This window comes from Ursus arctos, unplaced genomic scaffold (genome assembly GCF_023065955.2).
Source record: "Ursus arctos isolate Adak ecotype North America unplaced genomic scaffold, UrsArc2.0 scaffold_1, whole genome shotgun sequence".
NCBI lineage: Eukaryota > Metazoa > Chordata > Mammalia > Carnivora > Ursidae > Ursus > Ursus arctos.
In genome coordinates this window covers 83,572,173-83,594,863 of record NW_026622763.1, presented here as the reverse complement: position 1 = coordinate 83,594,863, position 22,691 = coordinate 83,572,173, and the positions used below count along the sequence as shown (strand labels likewise).

The 22,691-nt window shown below is 36.1% G+C and overlaps 1 protein-coding gene across 2 annotated transcripts in view; it reads right to left on the bottom strand.

The window, feature by feature from the left end:
- UNC80 (unc-80 homolog, NALCN channel complex subunit) overlaps positions 1 to 22,691 on the bottom strand; it is a 216,363-nt gene that overhangs the window by 113,605 nt on the left and 80,067 nt on the right. For both annotated transcript variants that reach the window (XM_026492047.4, XM_044381208.3), the window contains exons 23-24: positions 5,181 to 5,393; positions 1,738 to 1,873 (exon numbers count right to left, since the gene is read on the bottom strand). In XM_026492047.4, the coding sequence (XP_026347832.3) occupies positions 1,738 to 1,873; positions 5,181 to 5,393 (349 nt within the window). The remainder of the gene's footprint in view (positions 1 to 1,737; positions 1,874 to 5,180; positions 5,394 to 22,691) is intronic.

Sequence of the window (22,691 nt, the reverse complement as noted above, 5' to 3'; positions counted from 1 at the left end):
CAAACAAACCAAAGAGACAAACTCCTCTAGAATTCCTAGACTGATACCTGAGCCATAATTATCTTTTAAATTCAAGGTGAGCTATGTACTGACAAGAAAGTGGAACTAAGCCAGACATCCCAATCTTACATTCAATGGAGACTACATAACTCCAGAAATTGTCTGGATGTGCAATAGTTTTTAAACAATAATCTAACACTAAATATTCAGTATAAACTTCTGGATCTGTCCCAAGGTTATCATCCAGATTCTTCTTGGCAATCCTGTAAACAATGAACTTGGTCTTAGTCCAGGCTCTCTTGTATCTATCATCTGAAATATTCTGTTAAAATGAACAAGAATTGAGTACTACATGCTCTTATCAAAAAACCTAAGTATCAGGCATAACATATTGGTAAAGGATCCTTGTGTGGTCTCATGGAGATTAAAGTTCATTTTGGCCTGTGAGGATGTACCCATCTAATGTTGTTTTAGCTCCTCTCTGTTCTGAAGGACCCCTAGGAGATCCAGGCCAGTTTGGGGATTGTTTCTGATAGGCTATCACTAGGTTCTGTGTTTGCTGGATAGTCCTTACCGGTACTAAGGACCCAATCCCATTCTCCATTCTACTACTCAGAGGTATTCCAGGATAGTCTAGACTCTTGTGAAATTGAGGGAATCTTTGGGAGGCAACGTTCACTGGTAGGCTGAAAGACTGATGTCAGAATTTGGTGTTTTATCAACAGCTAAGTCAGGAAAATTGGCTCCAATGTGATAAAGGCTGAGATAGGGCAAAAAGATGAAAAAAAAAAAAAAAGAAATCCTTGGTATAAAAGTGGAAAAGAAGACAATAAGTTTTCTTTGATTATTATTTAATTATGCACACTATTACATCCTAGTCATCCTTTTACATTTCATGACTGGAAAGATGAAGGAGGCTTGGTATCACTTAACTAAGAATAGTCTTTAACATAATCAGGGAGTTTGAATTTCAAATTGCTAGGGAAAGTCAAGAGGAAGAGGCCTCACTGTCTTCATCAGATAATGTACTAAAAGTCCATTACCATATAGGAAGTGCATAGTCCATAAAAGGCAGTGGTTACACATACATGACAAGCTCGTATGGTATAGAACACATGTGTGCACAAAATGGCGTTGAAGAGGAATGTACAGGAATCTCTTTGTCTCTACTCTTCTATGGTAGGAATTGCTTCTAATTTTAACAAATAAGTACAGTACAGCAGACATTCACAGTCTAACCATCTAAATTATTTAATATTTCAAATTCATGTTAAATACAGTAATTATTCTAAGCAATCCACTACAATGATCTGGGAAGCATTTCATGTTCAATTCGATTTGGTCTAATTTCTTTTTTAATCTCCAAGAGCAATAACAAAATGTAAAACCCGATTAAACCTCTACTGGGTCTGTAATTTTCCACTACATTTTCTCAGAGAGGCCTCAAAGTCATTTTTGTACACTAGGAGGAGTCATAGACTACAAGGCAACGGATGCTCCATATTGCCGGCAACTCCTTGTCTCTGTCTATATAGTCTTCTCTTTCTGGTTCTTGCCCTCTCTTTGCGTGGCTTTATGCACATGCGTTACATCCATGCACAGGGAATAGGGGAAAAGGTGCAGTGGGGAGACATGGGAAGGTGGTAAGAATGTGAAAGAGGAAAGAGAAGTATTAAGTGCTCCTAAAGCAGAGATTCTTACAAGCAGGGGTTCTTGTAGTAAAGGGAGTCGCCTTACTGTCATCTAAAAAGTCTTCCTCCTCATCCTCCTTTCTCAGTCTCCTCTTGGTCTCTTCATCATAAATGAGACCCAGCAGGTTGGCGGGGCTCTCACTTTCCCCATGGCACAGCTCATTCAACCGGACACCAATCGCCTACCATGGGGAGAAAAAGAGTGAAACAGCACAAAGTATGTCAGACTGCAGAACAGGCTCTCACATTACAGAGGTCACAAGCAACTGTTAATGGGAAGGTATGTATAAAGTACTAGGCACGTTAAACCAAGAGACTGATACCAAAACATACAGCAGAAGCCTCCTCTATGTGCCACGGTGGTGTTGCCACCATGTTTCCCTGTGTGGAAACCCAGAGGTGGATGGCATTGGCGCTATCTCCAAGGTCATTTAAAGACTTGTAGGAACTGGAACAATACTTTTGTGTTCTCACACAAGTTTTTTTCTGAAAGTATTTCTACTTACTTGAAAGTCATTTATTTTACAGGTCTCCTATAAGGGAGTACGCAGTTGTTTTTAATGGAGGATTTTGTTGTAGTAAAAAAAAAACCCAAGAATTCACAGTTCCTCAGAGTGCTTCCGGTTATGCTATTCTATGAGAATGTCACTGCCATGCTAATGAGTTTGGAGGTTGGCATGAATTCTAGTACAGCAGTTTTATTTATATCTGCCATTAGGTACATAATTAATGGCTTTTTTATAGACTTTGTTCCCTCACTCCATGATACTCTATGAACTAGTAAGAAATACTAACTATTCTTTTGGCAGGGTACCCAACATAAACATAGAACCAATACTTGCTATCTGTTCTTCTGAATCATCATGCACTATATTGTCTGATTTACCAAAAGGAATTTTCCATAAAGAGACAAAATATGCCACCTCTTTATAATTCTTTTTATTTTCCAATTATACACTGTGTACAAGACAAGAAGAGATACGTGCTTAGGAAGGAAAGTCAAAAGCTAAAATGAGCACTGAACTTGGGGTTTGATAGCTTGGTCACTCTGTGCATTAGTAAAAACAAAATTCCAGCTAATTTTCTTCTTCCTTCCTGTATTACTTCTTTTAAATATTTAGAGAAGTTGCTGGATTCTGGGCATGCATGAAATTAAGACTTTCTACTGGAAACTGACAAGGATATGTCTTCAAATGAAAACACAAGTTGTTTGAATGTCTTGGCTATCTGGAAGCAAAAAGGTCTCCTTAAATTCTGGAATTGAGTGACAAGTAACAAAAACTGTATCAGTGAGAAAGAAAACAATGTAAAAAAGGTATCACGACTTCCTAAAAGTTAAGTCACTAACCTGAGAAGTTTTAAGCAAATGAAACAAAACATAAAAACAAAAACTACTTCCTCAACAAAAAGCCTTGTCCCGATGCTACTATTCTGGAGATCTTCTCTAAGGAAGGAGACATGCAATTATGAGTCTGGAGTGGAGCCAACAAACTTAATAGTGAGATTCAAAGGGGAAAAAAAAATCCGCATCGATCATTCCAGGATGTTGACACTAAGCAATTTAAGTTAAATCCACAGTTCATAAAGCTTAAAGGGTTGCTCAGAAAATGAACTTGTCTGGGATAATACTAAATGTCTAAATAATAATTTAGAGCTCTAGGTCTCTTCCAAGGCTAAAAAAAATGCCTTGAGGATAGGTTTGTTCCTTTCTTCTTTCATTTAATATTTATTAAGTGAGGTAATTTGTCAGGTACTAAATAAAACAGAGTTGAATAAATTGTTACAGTATGTCAGTATCTTTGCTTCACGTGCCCTAGTAGATTATAAACCTTCATTTAGAAGAATCACTGTTCAGCAACTGGAAGGTTAGAGAGGTCGAAAGTCTTGCTCAAGGTGACTCAGCAAACTGTGGTCTGGGATTCAAACACGGGGTGCCTGTTTTTTGCTCTTCCCCTCAAGGAGCTGTCTCATGGGGAGGCAACGACACATCAAAATAACACATTCAATGTCAAAAGAGACAAAAAGCACTTTAAATAGTTTAGAAGATGGACAGATTAGATTCATTCAGTTCAGAGAATCATAGAGTGTCTCTCTGCTGCAGATTTTGAAGAATTGGTGTTTTGGCTAATGGGGAAGGGGAGGGGTGGGTACTCCAGATGGAGAGTTCCAAAAGATCCATCAAGGAAGTACAGTGACGTGCTCAGAGACTGACAAGTAAGTTACTTGGTCAAAGCACAATTTTGTGAGAGGAAATCCTGTGCAAGAAGGCTGGCAAGGTGGACTGGGACTAGATCCCACAGTTCTTGAAGCCGAACTGCATTTTGCATTCTGGAGGATGAAAGGTAATGTGTGAATGGAGGATAACCCATACTCATTCGAGAGACTCTGTTAACTGCCTAGAAATGCACAAACCATGTATCCTTTTAAAAATTCATGTAATAACTTATTATCATTGAATACCTCTTAGACACAAAGGATTGAGATAAATGGTCTTTTAGATATATTAGCTCATTTGACCTCATCATCCATAATCTTGGTATGGTTTGAATATTAAGAGAGAGCAGTGATGCCAGACTAAGCAATTTGGGTTTTTATCCCAAGGGAAAAGGAGGGCCACTGAAGCATTATAAGTTGGTAAGAAACACCATCTGATTTGCATTTTAGTCTAATCACTGTGAGAGCAGCTTGGAGAATGATTTAGAGGGGGCAAATCTGGAAGCCAGGAGATAAGTATGAATGTTCTGCTTTTAGATGGGCTCTGCCATATGGAGATCATTTTATTGACAGTGTGTAGGGTGGGTCAGATGAGGGGAGACTGTGGGAAGAAGACCAAATAGGAAAATATCTGCGTTATCCAGATGAGAAGGAATGAATATGTGACCTAGCAGGGCCGTGGGGACATGGAAGAGGTGGAATCAAGAAGGGAGGGAAGGAAGGTTGGAATGTGTTCAAAGGCTGTCATCTTAGATAATGGTGGTACCATTTATAAGAATAGAAAGTTCAGGAAGGTTTGCAGATGGGGGTGTATTTATATGGGAAGAAGAGTTTTACTTTGGTCAGATTGTGTTTTGGGGTATTAAGTGAATGCCTCCGGAGTGCAGTTGGCAATGTTGGCCTGGGATCTGAACGGTGTTGTGGATACAGAAGTCTGTGCCACTGACATACAGGTTATAGTTGAAAACACAGGAATAAATGTGGCCCTGGGGGAGGTTATGCAGGAAAAAATTATAACAAATTCTGGGAATGTCTACATTTATACAAGGGAAGGAGGCAGAGGACCAAGGAGAGAGACAGAAGAGATAATGTCTAACTTCACAGATTTCTTGGGAAGATTAAATGAATTAAAGTTTATTTTCCCCTATGACGTTTTGTTCAGTGCCTGGTACATAACAGACACTTAATAAATTGTCTCCCAAACAAACATAAACACAGAACTTCTTCACATCACTCAAGCGCCCCAATTTTTATAGAAGAAAATCAAAAGCTCACGTCTCCCCATTGGTAGAAGAGCTTGGCAGCATTCCACTGCAGTTTCTGGTTCCTTTTGTTGCCCACAATGGGAGAGCGGCCCCTCGAAAGGCCTTTCTTGGTGATATTCACGTGATGCCCTTTCATCCACTCTGGCCAGCTGCCACGGTTGCAGCGGTGAACAAACCGGGCACATTCCAGGAACAGAGCTGCTCTGGCTACCACGGGAGCTTCCTGAGGATGGTTGTTAAGGAAAGAATGATGTGGGATTAATGAACAATAGGCCGACCTTCACGGGAATTACTATGTACTCTTAATTTCTTTTACTCTCAGTATCTTGATTGAGGTTAGCCATATTTCCCAGGGTAGTATTATCATGGTTAATGGTAGTAGGAATTCTGGAAAATGAATCCTTGAAGGCAAATTGGGATACTGAAGAATTAGACATTTTAAGTAGATTTCTGTGTTTAGTTTTCCCCTTTTGAAGAATCTCAAGTAATTTCATGACTCTGTCTCTGCATAGTTAAGAGGCAGCTGGGATTTGAATGTGAGAGCGAGATAATTTTCAAAGGAATTTTCCAATATGAAGCTTTTGTTAAACCTAAAATTTTAACCTGAAGCAAACAAATATTCAATTTCTAGAACTAGTCTTATGTTAATCAAGGGAGTCCATAGTGATTTTGTTCCAACAATAATCTGTTATCAGTGACCATCCACACACCCCAAAGAAGTACTCTTTCTGTTTCTGTTGTTTCTGCACATTCTGGCTAGTAAGAAAAGGAAGTGCTTATTAGATTTTGTTGAGTTAGTCTTTTTTTCTCCTGACTTGGTCATGAATAACAGATCAAATTCTGCTTAAATAGGCATGGTTTCAATTGAAAATGTTTGACAAAGAAGAAATTATTTAATTGATAAATGAAAAACAGCATTTTTCAGAAAAATAGAAATATGGTTCCATCTTGTCATGTCAAGATGTGTTTGAAAAAAAATAAAAGAACCAACTTTTAGTTGATACCCAGAAACTGGTATCAGCTACCTATTGAAATCTTTACAAGTTAAATAAATAAATAAATAAGGGAAGGCATATGAAGTTTCCCTAGAAGGTCAACAGGTCACAAAAAAAATACACACATCAACAATTAATGTGTATTTTAACTTGTGCTAATTTAAGAAAATACATCACAATATTAGGCATCACCTCAGAGTTACCTAATAACCATAAGTTGATTAGTAACTATAGGTTTTCAAATTGAAACACTTTCCATCATTTCAAATAATAATATTCTTAACAATACCTTGATCTACAATGTTGAAATAGGGGTTAATATATAGAGAATATCAATTACATGCCAATTAGTTTTTATGAGTTGTAATTCTTAATTATAATAACAAACCTCTGGTCTAGAAATAACATCTTCATTTCAATGTTTTTAAAAATGAGGTATAACTTTTCTACCATCACACAGCTGGGAAGAGGTGACCACAGGATTCAATACCAGGTCTCTCTAATGCCCAAATCTATGCCAGTTCCTCTTCAGTATCTGCATTGTCTTAATTTATATACATCTAAATCTTGGCAAAAGATGATTTCTAGAAGGTATGTAAAAAGTCATTGTTTAAAAATGGGATATTAATGTCATGTAATGTTACTCTCTAAAACACAAATATATGATCACATTGTTTTCCTACTTAAAATTTATTATAGGCTCCATCCACCTCAATAATAACATGAATAAAGATACTCAACCTTTGTTATCTGGTTCTTCTCCCTTTCTATCCCTCTATCAAGTACTTGGTGATCTAACTACATCAAACTGGTTACAGTCACCCAAATATGACATCTTATACCTTTTCATACGTTGTTTCCATGATTTGCAGAGCTGGCAAATTTTTTTTTCCTTTTCCATCTGGCAAATTCCCACTTTTAAGAATAAGATACTTCCTCTAAGAAGCCTTCCGTAATCTCTTTCCTCTTAGGCAGAGTTGGTTACTTCATTCTTTGAGTACCATAGTATCTCAAGCACACTGAATGATTCAAGTAAGTTAGCCCTTTAAGCATTTTCTCATTGTCCACAGCTTAAAGGAAGCCACCAAGAATTCCAATATGAAATATATTTATGTAGGAACTTAATTTTGCAAAGCATATTATATATTGCTACTACATACAAAGTTAATCTATGTGAAAAGGCAGAAGACAAGATGAACGCTAATGGTGAGAACCTATCATTAATAAAAAATGGACACTAATGATGAGAATCTATCATCCACTGCATCGGTGCTAAGATTTGGTAGCAGGTCATGGGAATAGAAAGACTTGAGATTGCAGAGGGTCGAATGACTTTCTGCATCAAACCTATCAATATTGTGGTACCATAACATACAGATTAATATCTACACTCTTTTCTTATATTAAGTATTTATTTAATTAAACATCTCAGGTATGCTCATCTGTGTCTGAAAAAAGCTTGAACATCTGTCTCTGAAAACATATGGCAGTCTGGAGGGCAAGGTGAGCAACGTGAATTTATTCTTAGCTCATCACATTTTGACACATTCCCAATATAAAGCAATGGGATTCATTGCTTAATGGCAGGACAACAGAATTACTGCTGAGGTAGCGTTATGTCATAGACCCTGGCTCCTACAGGATTACCAAGGGCAAAACTTAACCCACTCAAATGTATGGGGCAGAGGACATTTTTATTGCCATTAACTTTAGATGACACTGAGAAGATTAACAATAGATAAATGAGAAATCCAAGTTGTGCTTTGTGAGTTTTCCCATGTAGATTGGCTTGCCTTCTTCAGAAAAAAGTGGTTGTATTTGCTTAGGAAGCTCAGGGCATTTTGAATGAAAAGCAATTTTGATTTTCTGCTCTCAAAAATGAGTTATAATAAAACTCAGATATTACACCAGTTATCAGCCCTAGGAAATCCTAAAGTTTGGAAATGGAATTGAGATCAAGATGAAAATAATCCCCATTAACTAGGCAGCACAGTCTTAAAGGGAGGGGTGATTATTATCTGATGAATTTAATCTATGTAAATTGTAAAACCAGGTAACTTTTGGAAATGTCGCCCTCTGCATTAAGGGATGAAGATGTAGAGTAACTCAAATATTGCCTAATTTTAATTACAATCCTCATGAACCTGGTAGATGAAAACAGGCTTGAAGTCCTATAGTCAAGATGGCACTGAATACTGGCACTTTCTGGGGGTATTATAGGTTATTTTACTGTACAGACCATTGAGGGAGTTGTTGAGGGCTCTACAAAGCTAAGGACCCTACTGTGCACCTTGGTAGAAGATCCTTAGCAATAAGTACTGATATCACACTGTGTATGAGAGAGCATTCTAGGCATTCTAGTGTGGATGTGGCTGTGGGGAATTATTTCCCTTATAAATTCCTTTCCAAATGTAGTTTAGAAAGTACTGATTTTTAGGGGCAGGATTATAGAATACCTTGGACAGCAGATTCTTCCTGGACATAAAGAGGAGCCAATTTTTCCTCTTTTGATGGAGTTTACCTCTTACAGCTCAGCACAATCTGAAGAAGCAGCAAAAAATGGAGACATGACAGAATGGATAAGGATGGATTCACATCACAGAGAAAAACAGCACAAATGGAGAAAAATGAATCAGAAGAACGCTGCATGGATGAAAAGAACCACAGAGTATCAGAGCATAGTCAAAAGCGAACATCTAAACAAAATTTGATACCATAGGTATACCACAGGGAATTTTTACTGGTGGTCCTGAAAGAAAAGTAGGCATATTTAAATTTCTTATTAGCATGTCTGCTAGATCACCTTCTTATATGCCATAATGCCATGGAGCAGTTTCAATTCAAGGATGGCATAACTTGACAGTTTCAGACAAGCGAGAATCAATTTTAACTGGAAAGATTAGATTGACCTAAAATATTAGGTTAAATCATATGGAATTTGTAAGCTTGAAGGTCAAAAATTGTTGAATACTAACAATTTCACATGGATCGCTCTTACATAAGGTATTCTCTGCAACGATTACAGAGCTGTTCAGTTAAAGTTTCAAAATGTCCTAAGAATGTCATTATGCAGCATGGTTTTCTCTAACATTCGAAAAGAGAAAACTTCAAGTGTTGGCTACTTTTCCTTGACTTCCTCTGTCACTTTCCCTGCATTTTATCAGATCATTATGCATATTGAATATTTCCTTCATGAAAGTGAAGGAGAGAATTGGAACACTAATTCAAACAGCTGTGCTTTATTTTGCCTGGGGCCTTAGGAAATGTTGTTACCAAGATACGATGCTTAATTGAAGGTTATAATTGCAATACATTCCTTTCCCTGAAGGACTATATCTAAACTTATTATGTGAGAAAAAGCCCCGATTCTGAAAACTCATATAAAAACACTGGACAGGAACTAACTGTTTTAAAAGACTGAATATTTTATGTTGCCCCCTGGGGAATTACATAATATTTTTATGGCCTTACAATAAAATCTAAAGCTCTTGCTGGTGCAGGATACCTACTTATTTAAAACCAGTGGGACTAGGCAGTTATTGTGGGTTCTAGTGTGCTTTGGAAGCTCGTTTGCTGGAGGGCATGTGCTTGGGAGTCAGTATTTATTACTTAGCCGTATTGAATTCTCTGCCTCACTGAGATCATTAAGTAACTGACAGGCTGCCTCTGCCCTTGCTCCTTCCCACAGTAGCTGCGGGCAACAGAAATCATTCGGTTGTCAGGCTAGTGGCAGGCATTATTTTTTAGTACACGGTCTAGATGGCTCGCCATTTTAGCCGTTACTCAGATCACAGTAATATTTTGGGTAAGTATTATAAAAACCAAATGAAGTCCCCTGCTTCTGACAATATGATGGATTAGGTGTAAAGACAAACTTCCTTTGGTTTAGACATCTTAAAATACTGGATAAAATATCCTCCAATTTCTTCATCTGGTTTTTGCTTTTCTTTCTTTCTTTCTTTCTTCTTTCTTTCTTTTCTTTCTTTCTTCTTTCTTTCTTTCTTTCTTTCTTTCTTTCTTTCTTTCTTTCTTTCTAAGATTTTATTTATTTGACAGAGAGAGCACAAGCAGGGGGAACGACAGGCAGAGGGAGAGGGAGAGGGAGAATCAGGCTCCCCGCTGAGCAGGGAGCCTGATGCAGGGCTTGATCCCAGAACCCTGGAATCACGACCTGAGGTGAAGGCAGACACTTAATGGACTGAGCCACCCAGGTGCCCCTTTGCTTTTGTTTCTAACATGAGATAACAGACTACTAGAGAGTAGAAATTACAAGAAAGTGTAATTCTGGGTGAAGAAGAGAAGACAAATGTGAGCTAGCATAGGAATAATTACCCTGAAGGTTTCTACCAACTGTGGAGAGGCCAGACCCTGGGTTTTCAATGGGCCATGAGGTAAATGTCTGGGCCCAAGCAAAGCAGGAGGTCAGTTTATACACTCCTATGTAAAGGCAAGATCCCAGGTGGGAGTCACCTTCAGTGGATGAATAGGAAAAAATCTACCCCACAGAAGTAGGCTTGCCTGACTAGGCTTGGCTCTGGGTAAAACAGGAAAAAAAAAAAAAAGATTCTTTTATGAGAACTCTTAGTCAAAATCCCACATTCTTGTATAAGTTTAGACTAGAATGGGCACTATTTCCATGCTTCTTGACCCCCAAAAAGTGTTTAAAAATCGTCTTAGGTTGTGGTGTTTCTAGACGCCTGAGAAAGGAAATGGAAATCCTCTCTGGAGGAATCTTTACATCAGTACTTCTCAAATCTTCAAACTTGAGTGTGCGTTAGAGTCACTTGCGAATATAGAAAAAATAGATTTTTTTTTTTTTTTTTGTTCTCACTCCAGAGATTCTGATTCAGTAGATCTGTTGAGGGTCTGAAATTTGCCTTCCAAACATGCTCACAGATGATGACGATATTTCTGGTCCACTAAACAACACTGGTTTTAACACAGGTCTTAAGGAATTCCCACTGATTAAGTTCCAAGAAGTTAAGTTCACATAAAAAATACATTTAAAAACTCCACCATGAGTAAGAGAAGAAACAAAGTACAGCATCAAACCCACAAAGACAGCAATTATTGGAATTGCAGTGTATCGAATACAGTTAAAGATTAATGTGGGTATTGTATGAATGAATGCTATGAGTATGACGAAGAACTAGGTTATCGAAGTTGACCAGGCACTTTTAAAACAAGAATCAAATAAAATGTCTACAAATAATAAGTAGCACTTGAAATTTCAAACTCAATGTTTAGATTAAAACACAGATTAGATCACGTTTTTTTCCCCAACTTCAGCACTACTGACCGTTTGGGCCAGATAATTCTTTTTCGAATGAAAGGTGCACTATGTATTATGAGATGTTTATCAGCATTTTTGACATCTACCCAGGAAATTCTAGTAGCAATCATCAGGTTGTGACAATGAAAAATTCCTCCAGACATTGTTAAATGTCCCTCGGTGGGCAAAATTACTTGTGGTTAAGAACTGCAGGATTAGACAAAGTTGAAAAGAGACAAAGTGAAATGGAAGAGATATCTCAGAAACTTAGGATATAAAGAAACAAAGAAATAAAAAATATGAGAGAAGTTGTCAAAAACAGAAGATAAACTGATAAGACCTATCATATACCTTTTCAATTTATAGAAGTAAAGATTAGATAAAATGTGAAAGACATAATCATGGAAGAGGTAATAGTTGAAAAATTTCCAGAATAGATGTAATATGCCAATTACATGATTCAGGGGCTTTATGAACCTCAACTAAGAAAAATATGTTAGAAACATCTCAGTGAAACTACAAAATATCAAAAGTAAAGAGAAGATATTAAAAGCAATTGGGGAGGGTGGGCAGATTGTATTATATATATTCCTATACATAACACAATGTCAATTAAGCAAGAAGAGAATGGGATAATACCTTTGAAGTACAGAAAGAAAATCCTAACCTATAATTATAATTCCAGCAAAAGTATCTTTCAAGAATGAGACCAAAATAAGACATTTTCAAGTGAACTCTAGCTGAGAGAGTGACTGCCAATTGATCATCACTAAAGAAACTTCTGAAAGGTCTCCTTCGGAAGGATGGATCTTAGGAGGAATGTATGAGATTGCAAGGAGAAATGGTGAATAGAGAATATGCTAAGCTTTTGGGTAAATTTAAAAATAATTTTCCTGAAAATCAATAAATATAAGTCTACTTTGTCAATGCTCAAACAAAAACAAGATAGAACTAAATCTTGAACCATAGTTGGGGTTAAAATCTTCTATGATATTTTACTGTTTGAGAGAAAAGATATTAATTTTAGACTTCATTTAAATATGTAAATATGTAATTTTAAAAAATATTAAGAGGATATAATGACTTCGAAGCTACTGAAGGAAAATCAATAAAACAAAAGTAAACCAAACCAAATCAAATCAACAGAAATAAAACTAAATCCCACACAATCTAAAAAAGGACATGAAATGGAAATAAGAACATATACACAATGAAATAATGAAACAATGTGATAAATAGGCAAAAAAAAAAAAAGGAAGTGAATCTGTATCAGCAATCATAATCTGTGCAAATGCACTAAATTTTCTAGGGGAAAAGGCTGTTAAAGTGGTATAAAAAAGTTCTAATATCTGTTTTTCATGAAAGTCATATCTAAAACACAAAGATGTAGAAAAACTGAAAGTAAAGGATTAGCAAAAAAGACATAACCAAGCCAGTGCTAACCTAATGAAATGGTTTCAGCTGGATTAGTATTAGAGAAAATTACCTATCTTCAGGTAAAAAGCATTACTAGAAATAAACTGGGTCACTAGATAGTGATAAAAGGCTCATAGTACCAGATACCTGTACTGGTATCTGCTCCTAAATAAATAAAAATGGTCAGAACTACAAGCATAAATGCCATCAAATTTGCCATCAGAAATTTAAACACAACTTAGTAATCAAAAAGGTCAAGCAGGAAGAAGTAAATAAGAATGGAGATTTGAATACAAAATGCTGTACCCAACAACTGGAGACTACACATTCTTTTCAACCACAAATGGGACATTTATGAAAATTGATAATGTTCTAGTTCATAAAACAAGTCTAAATTCCAAAGAATCAGTAAAAATAAAGTCACAAATCAATAACCAATGGATACCTAACAGAAACTTGGAATTTTAAATTGAAACACACACATATACATCTAAATAACCCATGGGTCAAAAAGGAAACCATTAAATAAATTAAAAATTACTTAAAAATAAATTAAGAAAATAAAAATATAGCTTATCAGAATTTATGGTATGAAGGTAAGGCAGTATTTAGAGGGAAATTAATAGCTAAATGCTCAATTTTGAAAAGAAAAAATAAAATTATGAGCTAAGCAATCAACCAATAAGCTAAAGAATACAACGAATTCAGAGAAGGGAAAATAAAATTTGAGAACAAAGATAAAAGAGACGCAACAAGTTCATGAAAAAAGACTAATAAAATTGACAAATATCTGGCAAGACTAAAAAGAAAAAAAACTCACAATTTTAAGAATAAAAACAGATAAAACTACAGATGCTCCAAAATTAATAAAGAAGAAGAAAATGTTATGATAAATTTTATGCCAACAAACATGAAAATGTAGGTGAAGTTGATAAGTTACTAAAAAAATTAAAATTACTTAAACTGACTCAAAAACTAGAACTTTTGACTAATCAATTCAGAATTGAATTTCAATTATCTCTAAATTTATCAATGGACTCAATACAATTACAAGAAAAAATTAAAAGATTTTCATGAAACCTGACAACCTAATTATAAAATTCACAAGGAAGAGCAAAGAGCCGTGAGTAGCTTAGGTGATGCTAAAAGTTCTAGCTATTAAAACAAGAGTAGTTTAGGGGCGCCTGGGTGGCACAGTGGTTAAGCGCCTGCCTTCGGCTCAGGGCGTGATCCCGGCGTTATGGGATCGAGCCCCACATCAGGCTCCTCCGCTATGAGCCTGCTTCTTCCTCTCCCACTCCCCCTGCTGTGTTCCCTCTCTCGCTGGCTGTCTCTATCTCTGTCGAATAAATAAATAAAATCTTAAAAAAAAAAAAAAAAAAACAGGAGTAGTTTAACTCTGTGTAGAAGGGGAATGGAACAGGAAAACAAACAAACAAAAAAACTACCCCTCAGAATTACACTCATGCATGTATAGAAACCTGACACATGATTAAGATAATACAGTGAATTCAAAACAGCAAATGAAATGAATTATCCGCACATCAGAGAATAAAGAATAAACCAGTAATACATTATGCTAGGATCATTATTTTCTATGTAGGGGAAAAAAAGGAAAGAAAACAATTTCGTATCTTACAGCAATCACACAGTAAGTTCTAGTTAAAGACTTCAGTATGAAATGAAAACTTTAAAACTTTTAGAAGAAAATATAAGAATATATTTATTACCTAGGGATTTCTTTAAAAAGTTATTTAAAAAAATGCTAGCCATAAAGAAAATCTTAATGAATCAAACTAAAATGTCCTCTTCATTAAAATCTAGCATAAGGAATAAAATAAAAACAAGCCACAAAGTGGAAAATGATGAAACAAAGAGAACAGAACATGGATTCTTACTGACAATATCTATACTCTTTTAAAATTATCAATAAAGAGTTAAATAATTCTCCAATAAAAAAATAAACAAAAGACATTATGGGATCTTTTACCAACGTGAGCATGAAAGGTAAATAGACCTATGAAAAGACATTTCGGGTTTGGGTTGAAATATAAAGTGTTGTTACTTTAATTCACCAGATTGGTAAAAATAAAAATGTTGGATAATACAAGTGCTGACAAGAACACAAAGCAAATGGAGCTTTTGTTACAGTGTTGGTGCCAGTTAATTGTTGCATCTACTGTGAAACATGCTTTGGCATCATAGAGTAAAGTTATGACTCACTAATTCCACCCCTAGGTGTATTTAGAAAACTGTGAATCAAGGCCCATATGCAGTAATACTCATGACGGCATTGTTCAAAATAGGCAAAATTTGGAGAAAATAAAAATGTCTAACAGAATGGATATATAAACTGTGGCATATTCAAACAAACAAATATCATTAGTGAAAATCAATGTATTAATGCTAAAAGCATCAACAAAGATGAATTCAAACTTAATGTGGAGCAAAAAAGAGGATAGCATGATTTAACTTAAATGAATTTCAAAACTAGGCAAACGAAGCAAAAAGAAACAATATATTTCCTAGGGATAAAAGCTCATGTGGTAAAATAAAGACAGCACAGGAAAAATTAAAACAAAGTTCAAGAGAGCAGTGTCCTGTGGGAGGTAGGGGGTGTATGGTTACAGAAGGGAATCAGGGGGCTTTAAGAAAGTGTAAATGTCCTATTCTTTATGGTAGTGGTGGATATGTGGCAATTTTTTTCCCCTTAAACTCTACATATTTATGAAACACATTACTACTATACATTTATGCTACATTTCATAGTTAGGATCTTTTTAAAAAAAAGGTTTATTTATCAGAGAAAGAGAGAGAGCACAGAGGAGGAGCAGCAGGCAGAGGGAGAAGCAGGCTCCCCACTGAGCAAGGAACCCAACTTGGTATTTGATCCCAGGACCCTGGGATCATGACCCCAAAACGACTGAGCCACTCAGACGTCACCACAGTTAGGATCTTTAAAAAAATTCAATAATATAGGAATATAGGAATACCACTAGCAACAAGAGACTAATGTGATGATTTAGTTTTGGTTATTATTGACTTATTTCAACCCTTCTCATGATTCAAGAGAGAACACAATATGATTTTGTTTTGATAGTTCCTCTTATGCATATATTCCTACCTTCTTGAAAGAGCTAACCTGCATTGATCACCAAGTGGTCTTGTGATGGTAAGCCCCTATGTGGATTAAATCTGATAGGTAAGTATGACTCTACCTATGGTAAATTATGTTTCATTTTCACCAGGAGACTTTCAGTTTATGTCTGTTTAACTGGTATAATTATTGACAGCATCCGCTTTCAGTCTCCAAAGTGCCCCAGTTTGGAGAAAAATTATGTAATCATTCCTAACGCTATCTATTTATGAGGCTATGTAATTTACCACAAATTAGGTTTTCTCCACCCACAGACTGGAGAGAATTCTACAGTATCACTGACTTTCTTGTTTTCATGGAATTGTTCCTAATGCAAACTGACATTATTATTAGTGTTATTCATGTTAATAAATTAGAAATCATTATATCTGTACATGTTATATATTAAATTCAATAATAAGGGATAGAATATTTCACCTGAGATACATAGAAAACAGACAGAAGGAACTTTTGCTTGAACTGTTTAATTTTTCTATTTTTGTGCTTGTAGATTACATAAGCCTAGAGACAAAATGAATTTTTTCTAAAACATGTCTTTTCTAAAATGCCTTGCAGTTGTGTCTATTAAATTTGTACTAAAGAGAAAGAATGTGAGGAAGAGCTGTGCTGGACTTAAAATTAAACCAATTATCCCCAAGTTCAGTTGTCACAGCAATAGTGACAAGAGGATTGTTTAAAACAAAACCTGCAGACTTTGAACATTGACATTTCTAATATTTCTTTCATTTAACAATACTTTTTAGTTCTGAAGAAAATGGCAAACTTGAAAAAGTCACATTTACATTCTATGATGAAGACAATAAAACAATGAAAGCTGTTCGGAAATAAAATTATGTCATAATGCAAAAATTGTATTTAAGCTGCATTTAAAAATAAATGCAACACCCAACCAAAGAAAACATCAAAGGAGAGATGGGAGAAAGTGGTGTAATGGAATGTGATGATGAACTGAACACATTTATTTTTCCTTCCTCTCCCAAATCCCCTCTGATGAAATGGCAGAATCTGTAAGTATGCCTATATCTGTATCTATATCTGCATCTGGACACATCTGTGTATCTATCCATCTATGTCATTTATATTTATATCTATCTCTCTATTCCTATATTCTTATTTTTATTTGATAGAAATATAGATGCTTCCATCTATATTCATACACATATACATATATGATAAAAGCCACAAAGGCATTGTAAAACATATAAAACATATTTTTAACAGTGAGACATTTCTGAAAGACAGGAAGCAGATGAAATCAGATGTTAAGTGAAGCCAAATATGGAGGAAACGAAAGCCAAAAATACATGTAATAGAAGACATTCATGAGAGTTAGAATAATCTGGAGTAACTCTTAAGCCAGATCAACAAGTATGAAGACTTGCAGTTGTCACACCTGTGCAAAGGACAGTGAACAGAGAATGCTACTGTGATTCCAGCACATCTCTCTGTATGCTTGTCAGAATTCATCAGTGACTTCAGTTCCTTCACTTCTTCATACTTGAGAAAATGGATTTAAGTGCGCCCTTAGTTGGGGGCTATTCCCTGGGCTGGTTCCTTTCCCCTCAAATAAACAAGGTTACATGTGCTTTCTAAACTATCAAGTATAGTGAAAACATTACTATTGTCATCCTCTCCCACCACTGCCGGCACCACCACAACTACCACCATCATTACCCATCCCGTTTTTTACTCAACCAACAAGTTCTACCTGGATTCTCTGTCTGATAATGGAGACTACTGCACTCTTTTATTTTTATTTTTTGGATATTTATTTATTCATTTATTTTTTATTTTTTCATTTTTTAATAAGATTTTATTTATTTATTTGTCAGAGAGAGAGAGAGGCAGGCAGAAGGAGAGCAGGCTCCCTGCCGAGCAAGGAGCCGAAGAGGACTTGATCTGAGCCAAAGGCAGATGCTTAACCAAATGAGCCACCCAGGCATTCCTTATTTATTCATTTGAGAGAGAGAGCAAGAGCGAGAGCAAGAGTGAGAGCGAGAGAGAGAGAGAGAGAGAGAGAGAGAGGGAGTAAGGGCAATGGGGGTAGGGGCAGAGGGAGAGAACCCTCAAGAAGACTCCCTACTGAGCATGGAGCCCAATGCCCTGCTTGATCCCATGACTCATGAGATCATGACCCCAGCCAAACCAAGAGTCGCGTGCTTAACCAGCTGAGCCACACAGGCACTCCTGTCGCACTCCTTTAAACCTTTCCTAATTCTGACCTCTGGAATTCTGACCTCTGACCTCTGGAATTCTGACCTCTGACCTCTACACGCTCTTTGGCCTCAACCTAGAATCAAAGACTCAGCTATGAAAGGAAATCATACAAACCACCCACTTTTTAAGGCCCCTGTATAATGGCCCCCGTGAATCCAGTCTAGTGACAAAGAGCTCATTACTTCTCAATGGAGTTACCTTATCACTGGACATCTACAGTGATAAGAAAATGCTTCTTTACTTTGAGATTCAAATGACACTGCTTATTAGCATCAGAGGCCTTTATTTTATTCCTTACCATGAGGTTTATAAGATTGAGAAGGTCAAGCAGGGCCAGAGTAGGTTCCAAAAAAAAAGAAGAAAGGAGAATCTAGTGATTTGGTAATTATCAGGCCATAGCCTTATTTTGGGGAAGTAAAACATATTTTAAGTTTTCCATGGGATTCAGTCCAACTTAGTGGTCAGAGTCAAGCTACAGTCAGTAACGGAGTGTACTTGCATCTGGAAACCCCTGCAATCTCATCTCCTTGAAAACTATAAGCATTACAGCTGTTGAAAATCAAATAGGTATGAAACCATTTGGTGAGGGGGAATGAAATCTCAACACCCGAGAGACTTGATTATCAAAGTATTCATCAATATTCCTCTTAAAATAATCTCCATTCAGAAACCAGAATTAATTTGTTCTGTTGGGATTATTTTTCAAATCCTCATTTGCTTTCTCTGTGACAAGCCTCATATTTCTCCCACGTACACGTAACCTACATAAATCCTAAGTATTCCACGTAGGAAGCAATTATTTCATCTGTTTTTATATCAATAAATGTTAATAAAAGTAATCATTCCATCTAATTGACTAGGGAGGGTCATTTTGCCAGATAATCATTTTGCTATTAATTGAGTTTGAGTTCTGAACATTTTTGGCTTCATGGATGTGTTTTGGGGGAGTCCATGAACCTGCTGATATTATATGTTAAATTTTGTCCGTAAGTGCACTTCTCTTGGAAAAATCTCCAGGGCTTTCATCCAATTCTGAAAGAGTCTACGTCCCCCAAAATGTTAAGAATCACTGGTTTAGAGAGTGAATATGTGGTGTGAATCTTTAAAGTCGAAAAACCTCCTATATTTTCCGGTTATGAATTCATCATGTATTCATGTGTTAAGGAACCTTTTTAATAGATCCAAATGCTTTTGGACATTAAAAATCATTTATAATCTTCTTTATTCCTCAGACCATATTCACCTAAGTGTATTTTCAATGTATCAAGGGATACTCATTCTCATTTAAATAAATGAAACATATATAAAATATAAATAAATAAATATGTATATTTCACACACACACACACACACATATATATATATATATATATTTTTTTTTTTTTCTTACAGAGAAAGCATATGCTACTGCTACAAGAAGCCTGAACAGAATCGGAAGATTCTGCTCTGAACCCAGTTTTAGCACTAACTGGTATATATGACCTTGAGCAAAATCACCTTGGCTGTTGGGGCTTTTGTCCTGTCATGTAAAAATGTTTAAATGCTGCTCAGTAAAGTTAATTGTATGATATATATTTATGTGCAGATTTCAGCTCAGTGTCTCTGAAGGAGTGTGGGGCCTACCTAGACTTTTCCAGTATGTAAAGGACAATCTGTTATCTCTGTCAACAGGTGCTTATTGGACTAATAGTTGTCCAAATGTTATCATGCCATTACTCTCCAATGTGTATGGCCATCTGTGCCTATATCTTTCTATCAATTTTTCAACAAGTTGAAGTAATATGAATTGTTATTAACATTTTCCTTAATCTTGTGAGGCAGTTTCTTGAAAATCTGATACCTCGCTTTGTCTTAAAATCTTCCAAAATAGCTATGAGGATCTGAGACAAAAGTGGACATGACAATATCTCTGGAACATTACAGTTTAAACCACTGATAAAGTGCTAATGTGCAATTTTACTGTGAATTTAGTAACTGTTCAACTAACTTCTGTCATTTTCACTTTCTTACTTACATTTAAATTACCATATATAAGATACAGAATTTATTATTTTTACATATTTTAGTGATTTCACATTATTTTTTAATGAGGCAGTCAATATGGTGGAAGACTAAATATAGGGTCTTTGAAGACAGAGGAGGTCTAATCTGGCTCTATCCTTGGCTGGCAGTGTAGCCCTGACCTATTAGTTGGTCTTTCTGAGCTTCAGTTGTTTTTCCTTGAAAAACAATAGGTACACAATAAATGTTAATCATTCATTTATTCACCTTAGAATGCTGTACACTAAGAAGTCTGTGAAACAGATCACTATGCAAACCTAATGTTTATTAAGGAAAGGTTCAAAACAGTTTTGTTTAGAGTTTTGTTGTACCTGTTCATAGCTGGCACCATGCACAGCATATGGGAAACTCTCAATAGATATTGGTTGAGTTAATTAAGTAATTAATTTTCATATGATGAGTACCTTTTAAGCTACACTGACTCTGGGTTTTTAAAATTCTATCACCCAGCCATTTGGTATAATGACTAGGTAGAGAACTGCCCCTCCTCTGTGACTACATCCAGTCTAAAATTACTTACTATGCAGGGAGGGGCCTAGGAGCGTTCTACTCAGCATTACTGCCCTCCCACTATCACCCGGTTATTCTCACTTCCTTCTATTCTCTAATCAAACCCTGCTGCTTCCGCCATTAACCACCGCCACGGCGTGGTGTCTGATATGTTATACATTGTCAACACGTTCTAATCATCACAAATTTGATAGTTATAATGTAGGAATTTAGGGACATGTTAATGAGCATCTCTTAAGTGCAAATAAGATGGGGCATACTTTATTGGGTATTAGTATTTTTGATGAACTGGTTGTTCATGTACTTACCCATTATTTAATTTGTTCAGCTGTTTGTTCTTTTCTTATGAATTTGTAACATTTATTTACTTATTTTAATCTGATTCTTTTGGAATAGGTCAAGAGTGATTAAAAAGAATCACTGCATAACTCAAAAGAGGGACAGGCTAGTTGCCATTCTCCCACTTAAAAAACAAGGAATTGGCTCCTTGCCTTGCCAAACTCTCTTGCTTTAGACAGGCATCTTGTTCTTTGACTAATTGCCACCAACCTCAGCTCTCCTGGGGGCTCATGATTCCTCACATTCTATAGTCACTATAGCATATATCAGTACACACTGAACATTTTGGAATTTACTAATGTTCAAAAAGGCCAATATCCGGGAATGGGAAACTGACTGAAAAATCTTTTTTTTATTATTAAGGATTTTATTTATTTATTTCAGAGAGCAGAGCCAAAGAGATCACAAGCAGGGGAAGGGGCAGAGGGAGAATGAGTAGCAGGCTCCCTGCTTAGCAGGGAGCCCGAGGTGGCTCAGTCTCAGGATCCTTGTGATCATGACCTGAGCTGAATGCAGACCTTAAACAACTGAGCCACCCAGGTGCCCCTTGATGGAAAAATCTTATACAGCAAGTCATTATTTTGGGTGATTACAGTGGTATTTCTATTTCAGGCTTAAGTGAAGCCACATAACTTGCTGGTCACTATACTGAGAGCAAAAACTGCAAATGTCACAGAAAAATGTTATAAATTACATTATCAGGTTTGGCCGATTTTGCAAGGTAAAATACGTGTGGTCAATGGTCATTTATTTAGGTGCCATAAAATCTGGAAAAGGGATCATTTATATGCAAGCTTAAGGTTTTTTTGTTGTAAAAAAAAAAAAGGGTCTATTTTAGTTTTTATTTTTTAAAAGAGAAAATAAAAGACTTTTATTCTTGATATTTTACCTGGTATTTTGTACTCAGTATTTATACAGTGTAGGAAGAGTTTATGAAACCAGAGGTAAATAAAGGAAACTGAGACATTGAGTTCAAAACTCACATCTGGACCTGGTTTACCTGACAGAAACCCTTTCTAAACTAGATCTACTTTGGGACGCCTGGGTGGCTCAGTCAGTTAAGTGTCTGCCTTTGGCTCAGGTCATGATGTCAGGGTCCTGGGACGGAGCCAGGCATCAGGCTCCCTGCTCAGCAGGAAGCCTGCTTCTCCCTCTCCCTCTGCTGCTCCCCCTGTTGTGCTCTCTCTCTCTCTCTCACATAAATAAATAAAATCTTTAAAAAAATAAACAAGATCATCCACTTTATATTCTTTAATCCCTTACATGTGTATAATATCATATGATGTTCACAGCACTTCTGCACAACTAACCTTAATTGATCCTTCCTTTATGTCTTTCCTTCAATTGATAATTAAACCAAGACTCAGGGATGTTTAAGTACTAATACATGACAAACATAAAATTAACAATAACAGGACAATAATAATGGCCTACTTTATTGAGCAGCTACCTCATTTCTGGCACTTTGATGAGGGCTTTTCTGTTTAATGTGTCATTTAATCCTTACGCTTAGCTAGAGAATTACTATTATTACTCCTACTTTCATTTTATAGA